A 14,944-nucleotide genomic window follows, 5' to 3' on the forward strand; every position below is an offset into this window, starting at 1 on the left:
TTTCAGTTGCCAAGAGAGCCAGGCGAGAATGTAAATGCTTCAGTGCCTCCCAGTGCAGCCTGGAACTGTGATGGTCCAAAATGTTGATGGCTAGAACTCAACACTTCCACTGGCCCACTTACCATGGTAAGTTTTCAGTCTTCTCTCAAGACAAATAGATAATCGCTATTTTTTTTTTGCCCGAATTAAATCAGTAAATGTTAGAAAAGTGGTTGGTAGCATTGACCTGTTGAATGCAGAAGGTTAGTAAGTTAGTTTTAAACTGTTGTGCACTATATCAGTGGCACATATGGAGTGCTGCTTCTTTGTCCGTTATAAGGTTGGAGTGTGCGATTAGTATTTGGAATCTGTGTTGCTTCAAAGCATGGGTGGTTGTGCATCTTAATAATTGTATTATCAACAGAAACACACCCATGGGTGCACAGAGGAGCCCAAGTACATTTGGTAACGTGGAAAGTAGGGGCCTTAATGTCCACCATCACCCTGTTAATGTTACCAAATAGGCAAACAAGATATTTGACAACAGAATGTTTGTGTTAAGATGTTCTAATCCATAGTATGCAGGAAAATGTGAACTGGACTACATCTTGCCTTGGCACTGATTAATTCTCAAAGTCTTGCCAAATCCAATCAACGGGGTGGTGGTGGTGGGGGGGGGGGGGGTAATTTAGCCTTAAATGAAACTCAGTGTGCATTCTGAAACACTGCCTACTATTGGCTTTCTAAGGCTGGATGCCTATCTTAATTTTCAGAAGACTGAGTAGAGCAATGAAATTAATGCCCCTCCCTAGATTTAGCTGCTGCCTTAAGAGAAATACATTGGGGGGAAAACTGCAATGACTGAGTTTGAAGTTAATGTACTTATCTAGTTTGAAAACCTCTAATTTTCAGAAAGTTCTGGGTGGAAAGGCTGATTACTGTGACAGGTTAATGATTATACAACTGTATCTCTCAATTTAGCCTAATTTCACTTTGGATTCCATTTGTGCGCTCGACATCTTGACATAAGACATCACAAAAGCCCAATCCTCCATCCAGACCGGAGCTCAGACATTTTTTCAAAAACACAGTGCTTCACAGCCACACAGAAGTAAAACTGAAAAACTGCATTGGACAATAAGAGATGAAATGACAAGACGGCGAAAGATTAAAGCATAAAACCAAAAGATTAAAGCTCTCACTCAGACAGAAGAGTCTCCTTGTAAATTTTGTCAATTTTGGTCAAAGTCTGGACACAGACCACTTCACACTTTCAATGAACTCAGTCTGCATGTTTGAAGCATGTATTGACTTTAATTATTATATTGTGTGTGTGTTTTTAATCCCTCAGTGCAACACAGGGGCACCTTTCAAGTGTTGGTGTCACTGCAGAGAAAATAACTGTTAATCCCGTGTCACAGACTGTGATTCCAAAAGGGATCCTTTCCACGCTCCAGAACCCCCAACAAAAGGATAAATAATAAAATAAATAACTGTCCTGCCTTGGTGCTAACGGCTCTCTAAGCTGTGACAAATATGGTTTCAGAACAAAACGAGTGCCGCTACGGCTTTTTATCCCACCCCAAGTTGGGAAATAGGCAGAAAAATACACAATTTAATCCATCCTGAGTTGCAAATGCATTCACATATCACACTGGAACAACTGATTCAGATGTTCCAAATCTTTGTCACCTGCCTAGTATGCACAGAGTGACACCCCCCACCACCAAAAAATCCCAGAACCTATACAAATTGTAATAAATCCTACAAAGTTTAAGTCCAGCTGGACTTAAACTTTAGTCTGTGTATGATCATTCCCCAAAGCTCCAGTTATCTTGGTCGCTTTGCATAAAAGTCATGTCCCTTTAAAATTACGGAGTGACTATTTTCACCGTATGTATCAGCCAATCAGAGATCAGGCAGAAACTGTGACGTAGTATCCGGTCCAGTTTGAACCGACCTCATTTCTACCATTAGAGCGATAGCGTGTGGACGTGTGATACTTCAAGTTGAGAGTAGGGCTGCAGCTATGGAATATTTTTTGAATCGAATATTCTATCGATTATTTTATCGATTAATCGAGTAAAAAAAAAAAAAAGCTGCCTGTTGATTTAAAAACTCTTACCAAATCTGAATTAAAGCTTTTTTTTTTTAAATCATTAAACATGGCTCATTTAAAGTGCGCGTCCTTTCGCTTCATCTGCAGAGGTGGAGAACGGCTAGTGGAGCAAAACGTGTTTTTTTTAAATAATATATACAAACACACTGCTTCACGTAAAATGCGCAATAAGTCCGTTTCAGACGATCCGGGCAGATCCGTTCTCTTAAAAGGCTTTATTTTACTCAGAGTGTGGCTTTGCAAACTTGTAGCATCGCCTGCTACATTGATTAGCGCTATGGTCTTCTTCTGTGTTTTTTGTGGGAGCGTTACAGCGCCACATACAGGCCTGGCATATGTACTACAGCTTTAAACGACTTTGCCTCGAACATTTTTTGTAATCGAATTATTCGAATTACTCGATGAATCGTTTCAGCCCAAGTTGAGAGATGTTGTTGATCAGAGTAATATTATAGACTGTAGAGGAATGGCGAACCAAGAATCAAATACAAGTACAAATGAAATTGTGGGCTTGTAAATCACTGTACTGTGAAAGTGGCCTATTATTATCACAGTCTGAATTAATAATACTGAGATAACCATACGGTGAAAATAGCCTCCCACGCTATTATCACCGTACGGTGAAATAGCATCATCCTTAAAATTATGCTCCAAATGCATGATGTGTTGGCAAAATAGGCTTTCAGGCAAAATGCCTTTTCCTTGGTTGACCAAGACAAGTTGGGGAAGGCTACTCTTCCAATCGCCAACATGTCTTGTTCAACCAAGGAATTTGCTGGACCTTTGTAAGATTTATTAAAATTTTTATGGGTTCTGTTTCTTTGGGTCACCTTGTATGAACTTATAACTGTTCACTTTACCCTCTAACTCATATCTAATAATAACTGTGTGATCCATTCAGGCAATTATGTTGGTCTTAAGACTGAACAAGCTTCATTTAACCAGCAACAAATCCTACCGAGATTAAAATCCTCTTTTGCGATCTTTGTTCTGGTTGAGACTAAATGGGTGCAAAAGTGATTTTATTTATTTATTTTATTTTTTTAACAATAAAGTTTGTTCTTAAATTCCAGGATCAATATCATTCTAATACAACTGCTTATAGATAATGGTAAAAAGAAGACCTACTGGGAATATTAGGTGGTGTCAGGTGGAGAGCTAGAGATCACCTCAATAAAACATCAGGTTTAAAATCCAAAAGAAGGAAATACTTTGGCTTTTACAGTTTATCAGAAAATGCAGAGTGAGACACGACTGAATTAGCAGAGGTGGGATGATGTCGCTGTCAAGTCATTCTCGAGTCGTCAATCTGCAAGTCCCAAGTCAAGTCTCAAGTCAGCTCAATTGGTGGTCATTATGACTTGGGACTTGCTGATTCATGAATTGAGAGTGACTTGATGGTGACTTTGTCCCACCTCTGTAAATTAGTATGCACACTCTGTAATGTTATGATAGTGTTTAGCCCCATTTGACTTCTTTAGGACACCAAAGGTTGAAGTAAACTTTGGATTTCTGGTTCTGGTTACATTAAAACAATGCTTCAGGAAAATTGGTAGAAATCCAATCTGACAGACCTCACCAAATATCTGACGTAATTTATTGGGAATGACGCCATTAAATCACAGGAAAACATAGACAGTCACAGACAGATGTGGATGGCAGATGAGGACTGTCTGAAATTTGATCAGATGAGTAGATCAGGGGGATCTGCGGGTTAGGAGATGGACTACCAACATACAGACTGGAGTTCCATTCCAGGTGTGTGCTTCATGCAACCTGTTTCTGTCCATCAATTCCATTTCAAATTTATTTGATTTATATTGTGCCAACAACACAATTACAACAATGCTGGGTGATACCAAAGGCAAAGAAGCACAAAAGAAGAGTTGGATTGGAGTGTGTCCAGTGCTGAAGATGTGAGAAACGGAAGCAGAATTAGAGGAAAACAAAAAGACAAATCTCACTGAGTTCCTGCAGCTGTTTGAGCTGCATCACTTCTTCCTCCTCGTCCTCTCCGGAGCTGAAGTGCAGGGTGGAGCCCTCCAGCACAAACCAGCCCATCCTCCAGCGGTAAAGGTCGTGACCTTCTTTATAGCGGAGCCTGCCAATCAACTCGCCGTCTCTCTGCAACAGTTCCTCGACTTTCGCCGGGACGAAGCACTGCGGGTCGGACACGCATACAGTAATGAAGTTGACTGCTGAGCACGTGGGAAACGTTTCTTTTTACTGTGGCACATCACGTCAAATCAAAGCAAAAAAAAAAAAAAGGAGCCACACAAAAGCGCAGCAGGTGCTGCCTCCTTCTTGACGGGATAAACGTTCCCTGGCTGAAAGATTCCCAGAGCACACTTCCCTCCCGCCTCATCTGCTCCGCTCTGTCTGGCCATTGTTCTGTGATTCAAACTGAACTGCGGAGGTGTAGAAGGCCTATGGTGCAGATGGAGACACATATGGACGAATGCGAATGGGGCTGCCTGGGATTAAATCGATTTTCTTTTTTTTTTCCCGTATTCACGGAGGACGTTGATGCAAGAATCTGTCGCTATTTTTGCAGGAAGCAATACCAAGGCCACTCGTGTTATTGCAAGGAAAAAAAAAGCACAAGAAATCTGTGCGCGAAAACAAATGTTACTGTGCGAGTGTGCACCGCGTGCAAAGTGTGTTACCTTTGCTAGCGCGCGGATCCAGTCACGTTGCGTATCCTGTGTTTCAGCTCCGACGACCAGGACTTTCTCAGACTGCAGGTAGAGCTCGATGGTAAACATGGCCCTGCCAGAGACACAACCACAAAAATGTGACGTGTGCAGTGACGCTCACCGCCATCAGGTTCCAAAAGTGCGAGAAACACACAACCGCTAGGGGAAGTTTCATCGGCGAAAAGCGATATCAAGACCGAGATTAGTAAAATGATAAAAATCCAACATGTGAATGTTGGGTAAGTTGTTAAATGGTGCAAAAGCCTTGTGTGTGTCAATATTGTAAAGTTGTTGTATAGGACAAGTCCTGAGCTCCAGGCTTGTGTGGGTGTGACTGGACAGACTGACTGTTGTGCAACTATGTTTCTGCTTCACCATCGGTCAACTTCACAGTAGAGATGCATTTATTTTACACAACAAAACGTGAAGTGTGCAAGATTAAGAGCTGCCAAAAACTAATGTGAATTACTTCTGTGTCACTCAACTGCGTCCATACGTACTTGAACAGTGGGTGTTTTTTGCCATTTTGCCTCTGCACGCCACCACAACGTCGCCGAAATGAAGTAAGATGCTGTTGTAGTGTAGAGTTTCGGCTTTGGGTTTAACAATATTATCACATTAACCAATTGGGAATTACAAGACAAGTCAAGGGGTGGATGCATCAGTAATTCTAAGACATTCGACCTGTCTTGGATTTGACCCACAAATGGAAAAATCGTGCACAGTGCACTTTGTACCGGTTGCTTCAGAAATGTGAAATCGAAGCTACAGTTTACAAGAAACCAAATGGGAGACTCAAGCCTATGTGTGATTTGTTTTCTCATATTTAAAAACGTCTTCCTTCTTTTCTATTACGTTCATTCATTTTCTGGTGGCAGTAGATGAAGCAGCTCATCCCACACTTCCCTATCCTTGACCAGGTCCTCTACCTCCTTCTGGTGGATCCCAAGGCATTCCTAATCCATCTGGGAAATATAATCCCTCCAGGGTGTCCTGGGTTTTAATTGAGGCCCGGGGACATGCCTGGAAGACCTCCCTAAGGAGACGACCAGGGGGCAACCTCACCAGATACCTAAACCACCTCAGCTGGCTCCTTTCGATTCGTAGAAGCAGCGACTCTACTAAGTCTCTCCCAGATAGTCGAGCTTCTCACCCTGTCCAGGAATGTAAGGCCAGATAACCAAGCGAGCAAGCTCATTTCCACTGCTTGGATCCACGACCTTGTTCTTTCGGTCAAAGTTCATCACAGGTTTACGCAAATGTTTTGCAATATTTTCAGAATGTCGACAAAAATGTTACTGGGTTTTGTCTTCTTGTAATAACTGTCATTCTAGTGAGGCAATCATGGCAATCAAGTAGTGAGTCCCTCTAAATATTTCACAGGGTCACAGTGGCAACAGACCAAATAGCTCATCCAACACTTCCCTATCCTCGTCAAAGTCCTGTAACTCTTCCCGGGGGATCCCAAAGTGTTCCCATGCTAGCCTCTCGCTCAAATCTTTCATCATCATAATGTTCTGGTACAGCATCTGCAAAACATCAGATGTCGCCCCAAACCATCTATTAATGTCGCACCTTTCTAGATGGATAGACCACTAAATACTGAGGTCATCTTTTTCAATACAATAATGAAAAAAGTAATCTCTGAGAACGTTTACCAAACTCCCTGTCTTATACTTCAAATAGTGTGCCACGTATTTTAAAATGTCATGTGACTCTATCTGTCATATGACCTATAATAGTGGAAAAAGTGTTTGCATTGTAGTTATCTAAAAAAAAACACCTCTTGTAAGTGTAACTATTTAACATATCTGAGGGTTTTTTTTAATATACAAATGGTTCCATGAAGCGTACTTTCAATTTATGTACTTCAAACTATTTAATTTGGTGATTAATGGAAACTCACCTACATTCGTGACTTGGAAATGTGGATGTATCCATCACCTGAACTGCCGAAAGAAAACTGGCTATAAAAGTGCTCATTTGTGTTGATAACAATCCTGATATTTAGTTTGTCCAGTTATTTATGGCCTCTGATCATGGCAGGCTGTCCACAAAATCTTAATGTGATCATTTGTTAAGCGCCTTTGATTCAAGGGAACAAAATAAACTGATAGACCTAAATACTAATTAATATGTGTGCACCTACGCGGACACAAACTAGCTAAAACCTTGAGCTGACAGAAGCAAAAAGGTAACTATTAACCTTTGTTGGTCCTTGTCTGGCTGTCTTCTCCTGCCTACATCTCTTTTTGTGGCACTCATCTGTCAAAGTACAGACTCGAGGTCAGAGTATCACTATTTTAATGGTTTCAACACATTCCCAAGCAGCAGCTCGCGCATTTTCGCTGCACTAAACGCTACAGCAATGGGTGTTAAGGTGATGTGTCACAGTGGGGGGGGTCACGCCAGAACAAAGTTGTTCTTTTCTCACGTGTGCCAAGAGAACAGGTGAGACAGGGGTGTTCGTGTGACCTCGGGTAACCGCCGCCCTTCCCCACTTCTCCCGCCACCCCACCCTACACCTCATGGGCACGTGTGTGGCTGCTTGTTAGTGGAGGCTCCCGCAGGAGTGCGAGCAGTAGGGTGTTGGAGTACTGGGAACGTTTTTTTCAGTAGAGAAAGAACAGAAAGATACGACATAAGGAATAAGTGACGACTCTGAGTATCCTCGATGATGGGGAAAGAGGAACAGGTGGCCACAAAAAAAAAAATGACTGGCAAATTTCAGTGAAATTTTATGGAGAGATGAGAAAGTCGTGGTGCTTCATAAATTTTTCTTTTATCCTGCTTTAACACTGTTTTTAAATCCTCTAGTATGAGTCACAGCTGGCTTATACCATTAAGAATATATGCAATTTTTAATATCGGAGCGCCAACTTTATTCCCCCTTTCTCTCCCATGAATTAAGGTGGTAACACAAAATGGAACATTAGACAAAGTGACAATGACAAATGGCGACAACAATCTGAATGCATCTGTGTGTGTGTGTGTGTGTGTGAGAGAGAGAGTTATAAATCTATGTGCAGAGTGTAAATATAGTGAGATGTGTGATAACATGGATGTGGGAAAGGACATGGGCACCAACAGGATCAGTACCCACAGTCATCAGGAGACTCAAAGCAACCACTGGGACCTCAGTCCAGTTGTCCAATGGAGGTGTGTGCCCATCCCACCCCATAGATCTCCAATCTAATTGTCATAAAGGACTCAATACCCCACCATGAGCGTGGGCCAATGCCCCAACTGGGACCATTCACCGGTGCAACACTTCTGGGTTGAAGTTCCTCCATGTTGAAGTTCCTCCATGTTGCTGTTGCCAGACAGGCAACTCCACCTATCCGGAAGGCGACTCACAATGCCCACAGGGGTTCGTGACAGCTCTGCAGAACACTACCCCAATTAACACCCCCACCAAAGGTACACGAGGCAACAGCAGGATGACCACGTGGTATCCTACGAAGAGCTCAAGTCCAGATCTTGAGGTATTGCCTAGTGGAAACCAGGTAACACCAAAGGGTCATTGTCAGAGACCCCATAGACATATCCCAGGGACTCCAGCTGGGCCCCCAGGCACCCCAACTCCCTTAAATTAGTAAGTTCGTAATTTCCTGCCACATACAGCCACTGATTTTTCATTAACTGTCTGTGATTATGATATCACTGAGATATAAAGGTTTGAAAGAGTCAGAATTCTTGGCTATTCCAATGACCAATGATCACCCAAAAACAAAGTGTATTGTGACTCTCGCCCAGGACTATCTGAACAGACTGACAATCATGTAACCTCCACCCCTCCTCTGGAGGTTGAAAAGAAAACAAAACGGGGGGTAGGAAATTTAAGAATGTATATCCATGTTCTACAATAGTCCCGTTTCTATACAATGTGTTTAAATACACATGCTACTCATGATCTCCACCCACAACATATCTCTGACGCTCTTTTACACCATTTTATGTGTATTTATAATATTTCTGGATTTTTATTTGGAGGACATGGATTGCAGTAGAAAAGTTCACGTTCTACCTGCGTCTTGGTGCTCAGGTGCAGAAAGGAACCCTTTCAGACTTATCTTGGTACATGATATAATTTGACTTGTAGACTTAGACTATAATAATTTTTGGCAGGAAGATGGAATATAATACGAATTACACATCCTGTCATTCCACCACACTGCTGTCACACTGTGATACTTTGGTTATCTCAGAGTTTTAAACATTTGCGTGCAAAAAATAATAAGAAATTGCTTTGAAGAGATACATCAACAGGAAGTCAGGTTTTTCCAGCAGAGTTCTTGCTGAATGAACTTTGCCTCTTTCCCAGTTTTAATTATGTGATTACCATAGTGGCCCAAATATAACATGTGCTCCATCCCCAAAAGAAACACATCTTAAAAGTCGCAGCATGGTGGATCGCATTGTTGCCTCACACTGAGAACATCCCAGGTTCGTTTCTGACCTGGTTAATTGTGTGTGGAGTTTGCACATGTTTGGGTTTCCTCCAGGTACTCTGCTTTCCTCCCACTTCCAAAGACGTAGATTTGGTGTTTGACCGTAGGTCAGAGTGTGAATGTGTCAGTATGTCTTTATGTATCGGCCCTGTAATAGACTGGAGCTCTGTCCCGTGTGTACCCCACCTTTTGCCCAATGATTGCTGGGACAGGCATGACCCTTCGCCCCTCCCACCATGACCCTTAACTGGCAATTTTATAGAACAATCACTTATCTACTAGGCATGTGGAGAGTAATCGATAGGAATCTGTATCTAGATACAAATGTGCGCAATGCGAGTGCATCGATTCATTCAGTGCGCATCGATTCAATTGACGGGTTGAATCATGTTGCATTGCTCGCTGCCTGCTTGCATTGATTTTTTTTTTTTTTTCCACAAGGCGCACTGAATGCACCACGGACAGTTCGGGACACCGGAGCGGCTGCTGTTTTTGAGGGTGTTTATCGAGAAAATGATTATTTCTCTACGTTAATTGCAGACTGCAGCGGGTCTGCTTGAAGAAATGAAGCAGTGCTTCGACCCACTGTTCGCTGGTTTTCAGAAGCGGCAACTCCATTGGCGTGAGCACCAGCCGTGCATAAACTGAAGTTGTCCATCGGGTAAAGGAAATAATAATAATAATAATAATAATGATAATAATAATATCCTCTGTTTTGTGGGACTAAGTGCGCAGCTCCAAAGAGCCACACCGATTTCGGTTGGAATTACTTGTAAGAACTTCTGAGCGAATCGCTGTTTTAAATCAAATGACACCTATTTCCAAATATTATAATGCAAACAATATAACTACAACCGGGCTTTTTTCTCCCCCAAAATGAGATGTCCTCCATTTTTTATGAATTACATCCTGACGTGCAGCTGAAGTTTCACAAAAAAAAAGATTTTGTTTATTTCTATTTCTGTCCAGAGATCAAGGATCCATCACGTACATCATGGATCCAGTGACCATGTACAGATTTTACTGATTTTTATTCATGTCCAGAGATCAAAGATACAGTGACCATTTTCATATTTATTTACTTTAAGAGTCAATAAAACGTTGTTGACATAGAAAATCTGTAAAGTCTACTTTTAGTACACAGAAAATTCAGAAGCGGTATTGATAAGAGAATCAATAAAGAATTGGCTCGATAAGCAGAATCGATAATGCATCGATATCGATAAAATCTTATCAATATCAACTGGCATCCCTAATCGTATCGCACCAAATCACATTGTATCGCATTGTGAGGAACTGAATCGCCATCAAATACATATCATATCGCATCGAATTGGGACCAGAGGTGAATCATATCGCATCGTATTTTTAGTATCGTCATGTATAGTTATATGTATCGAGGTGCATATCGAATAGTTATCAGTGGTGAGATTCACATACCTATTATCTACACATTAACACAATTACTGTAAGAACTGTCTTAAAAAATTCACAAATAACACAATACATCACAATTATTTACAATTCTCTGAGGAGCCATTGTACTGTATTTCTGTAGCTGTTAGCAAGAAACCATTACTGTTTCCTCCCAGCAATTTTACTTCAACAATGGACCCATAGTTTGCTGAAACTGCATGAGGAGAGATTTTCATCTTAAAGGATGAAGCAGAATCACACCACGCCGTGCAATGTTTACTTCTGCCTGTCTTCACAGCTCTGCAGAAAACCCTTGTTACTAACAACTAGTGAGGGCCCAAACACCCAACTGACCGACTGACATGATTTAAGAAACCAGGACTGGTCAGCTTGCACTTATTGCAGTACTCTTTGTTGTAGTTTTTCTCTCTCAATGTTTGTTTACTCAAATTATTTTCAAATAAAAGCATTTCCTTTTAAGTTACTTTAAATGTACCTGTTGGGAAAGTGTAGGTACACGGACCCACAACAGGGGGCGCAAATGAACGGACAATGGAATAAGTCAAATAACAACACTTTACTGTTGTGAATGTGCACAACAAATACAACAGATTGCAACAATAGACAATAGTCAATTCACAAGGTGTCGTGTGGGCAGGCTCGAAGATAGGAGACGCCTGTCCAAAGCAGAACCGGAACCACACAATTTCCTCCGCCACCAGACCCCGGGAATACTGGAGCCGCCAAGTCCCGAACTCCCAGGTGGCCACTGCCTCCGCGTGTCAGATCTGGTACTGCTGGCAAGGAACAAAAAGCAAGTGAATGAGGATGCGTTTGCACCCAGGAATCAGCACGGCAGGAAAGCTACCTCCACCTCTCGTTGGAAAAACAGTCCAAAAGATAATGCACAAAAGTCACAAAGGATATTGTCAAGCAGACAGCTGAGGTACGTTACCTTCCAGGTAGAACGATATCTCGGCAAAGAGGTGGAGATGACGTCTTGCTGATATACCGATGCTGATCCGATGAGTGGTGACAGCTGTCATAGGTGATGAGTGTCAGCTGTCACCCCGGCTGCTCCTGTGAGGCGGCAGCGCCCTCTGGTGCCTGGAGCCCGCACTCCAGGCAGGGTGCCCTCTGGTGGTGGTGAGCCAGCAGTACCTCCTCTTCAGCGGCCCACACAACAGTACCTTGAAAATGGGGGCTGGGGGCATCCTACAATCAGGGCCATCTTATATTTGGACCAATATGGCAATAGTTGCAAAAATTCAGAAATCAAATGGTTTTATTAAGTGCAAATAAGATGTTCTGTCAGTGTCAGATTGTGGACATTATTTTATTGTATTATCCACTGAATATATTAGTGATTTCTTGAATATTCTGGAGTTGTTTACTAAAGTCTTGAGTTTTATTACAGCAACATTTTACAGAATGGGACTGCATCTGAGGTTGGAGGGGAAAAAAAAAGATTTAATGACTGGAATTAGTCATTTGAATCCAAACACGTTCTGTCTAACATATTAACAATAAAAAAATGAACCCCCAAGCACATATTAAGAAACTAATTATTGAATTAATTCAAATAAAAATTCCAATCCAGCTGCACATACAAACGTCATTGAGGGTGTAAGAAATGTACTTTTTGTTTTTTGGTACATTTTGACAGAGTTGATCGTTTCTAGTTTTCTGAGATTCACTTGAGGTTTCAGTGTGGAGGATTCTATATGAATTTCTGTGGGTTTTCATTTTCTCCTAAAGGCTTTTGTGCACTCTGAGAAAAGTCTCAACTCCCCAGTCTTTGTATAGAACTCGTCTTGCCTGCAATGTTAGCACCTAAGCGCTTCTTAAAAGCCTTTAACAATGCTATTTGTGTTGGTGTGTGTGTGTGTATCTGTGAAAAGGCAAGAAACATAGCGAGACATGCTGAGAACGCGGGTGACGAAGGGAGTGAAACCGCGCCAGAAACAGCCAAGACAAAAAAATGTAAGAGAAGTAGGAAGAGAGAATAAAGATTTATTTTGAAGGTTTTTAGTTTGATTTAAAGGTCAGAATTGACAGAAATATTCTTGTAAAAACAGGCAGAGCGTTAAAAAAGTCTCCAGAACGTCTCAACTTATCAACGCTCTACATACCCACTTTGCATTAATTCCTAAGCAGAATGTTTTTAATACTCCTGCAACTTTACCAAATGTATTGTACCCTGTGATATAATTCACAGTGTCCTTTGCTACGGTGAAATTACCCAAAAATGCTATTTTTAATGGACACGGTACCTACAGACTCCTGTAGTGCAGCGATAGGCCTCGGAAAGGAGTGTATCATCTGCATACATTCATATTCATGAGCTGTCAAGAGGTGAGGCGCCCTTGCTCTCTCGGAATTCTGGGAACGGTGGAAGTTGCAGAAGTGAGGGATGGTTTAATCGAGTAAAGCATGTGGCCATTGTGACACAACGAATATTAGAGAACCGACACTGTGACCTGCGAGGCTAAAATTAGTGCATGTTATTTATGTGCAAGCAGTGTTAGCACCACAACGTGACTGAGTCCAGCGAGTTAAAAAGGTCATTGTTTTGGCTAACCAGCTGCATTTCTAATGGCTGCATAAACAACATTTACAAATAAAAGCAATGTTCCCTCTTTATAACATCTGCTGCTGTCATAATGGACTTGGCTTATGCTTTAATCATGCGCCATTATCAGGCACCTCGCCCGCGTAATAAACTGAAGCACACATACACCAATTGCGCATTCGGCGTCAGCAGAGGGAGGGCAGAATGAGTGGTCCGCATGCAACTTCCAGAAGAAATGAAAGTTTTGCTGTCAGAACAACTTTTTTATCTGGTCGTAATCTGACGGAGGAGTGAGTGAAGGGAGGACAGTTAACGCTGCGCCTGCATCGCTGCTCAGCTAAACAGGAAATATGGCGCTCATAAAGCCCTGATTGGCTCTGTTAAAGTGAATAATGGCCAAACTGAGATTATGCTAATGACGTATGACAGGATCAGTCAGAATGCAGAAGCTGAGATTACATGTGTATGTTTGCACCATAAAACCAGACTGAATTTTTGTAATATATGAAATGCACATACAGTAATTTAGAAAAGACAACGGAAATCAATCAGGACAACTGTGTTGCTGACATTAGGGCGTGTATATCCATAAAGCCCAAAAATTATGATTTAGCTGAGAGGATGCAAAACAAATTTTTAATGCCTTTGAGGGAATTAAACTCAAACCATCCCAAAAGTTTCAAACTCTCTTGATTTCATATTCCAGCAATCTATGGATGGCCTTTATGGAGCATCCATCTTAATGAGGCAAAATCGATGCTGAGGTGATGCCTTCTAAGTTTAAAATGTAACGCAATGCTAAACACCTTTGGCCATATGAGCATTGAGTTCGTTATAATTTGCAGTTGTTTAATTTATTATTTTTGCAATCATTAAAAGCCAAAAATATACAAGGTAGTTCAAAATTGCCCAATAGGAGATAACATGAAATAAAGTTGAATTGTTTTATGTAAGGTGCCTTGAGATGGCTTTTGCTGTGATTTGGCGCATTATAAGCTAATTAAATTAAAAATTAAAGTTCAAGGTGGTAATCAAGGTCCAAAATTAAATAGTTATTTTATTAAGTTTTCAGTTGTGCCTGTTTTGTGTGTAAGGGGACCAAGATATTAGCTTTGTTCAACCTGGAAAAGTTGCCTTGTTTGAACAACAACTAGACTTTGGTCTTACAAATTAAATCACAGTAGAAGATGATCAAAGATGGCTCCAATTTCAATGCTCATTTTGCACGATCAAGTTCACTGGTCTCAAATTTCTCTCAAAATCTTTGTGTTTTTTAATCATAGATGGACAAACAAACTTCAGCAGGAATGATGACGTGAAGTCCACTGACGTCCACACCCATGGTGTTTAAAGTGATGCTTAATTTATTGCTTCAATGTGTTTGATTGTGAGGGATTTCAAACAAACAAAGCATTTCCAAAATGCAATTTGTGAAACCAACGTACACATTTTGCAAACAACAAAAGAAGCATTTTCCCTCAGATTTCATAATTTTATAGAAACAGTGATTTCCGTCAAAATGTGTTTACTTGTATTCATACCCAGCTGAAGTCATCATCTCGGTGTTGCTGATAGCCAGGCTGACCACCTCAGTGATGTCCACTCTGCCGATGGCTGAAGGGCTTCTCTCGCTTTCATAGTAACTCAGGAAGCCGCCCTCTAAGGTGCACCAGTGGCGTGCCATATCTGAAATGAATGCAAACATTTTAGA

General features: G+C 41.4%; 1 protein-coding gene across 5 annotated transcripts in view; it reads right to left on the reverse strand.

The window, feature by feature from the left end:
- zmp:0000000660 (arf-GAP with Rho-GAP domain, ANK repeat and PH domain-containing protein 2) overlaps positions 1 to 14,944 on the reverse strand; it is a 215,809-nt gene that overhangs the window by 50,620 nt on the left and 150,245 nt on the right. For all 5 annotated transcript variants that reach the window (XM_034164507.1, XM_034164506.1, XM_034164503.1 and 2 more), the window contains 3 exons: positions 14,775 to 14,919; positions 4,765 to 4,867; positions 4,063 to 4,258 (listed from right to left, as the gene is read on the reverse strand). In XM_034164507.1, coding sequence (XP_034020398.1) covers positions 4,063 to 4,258; positions 4,765 to 4,867; positions 14,775 to 14,919 — 444 coding nt within the window. The remainder of the gene's footprint in view (positions 1 to 4,062; positions 4,259 to 4,764; positions 4,868 to 14,774; positions 14,920 to 14,944) is intronic.

This window comes from Thalassophryne amazonica, chromosome 23 (genome assembly GCF_902500255.1).
Source record: "Thalassophryne amazonica chromosome 23, fThaAma1.1, whole genome shotgun sequence".
Classification (NCBI taxonomy): Eukaryota; Metazoa; Chordata; class Actinopteri; order Batrachoidiformes; family Batrachoididae; genus Thalassophryne; species Thalassophryne amazonica.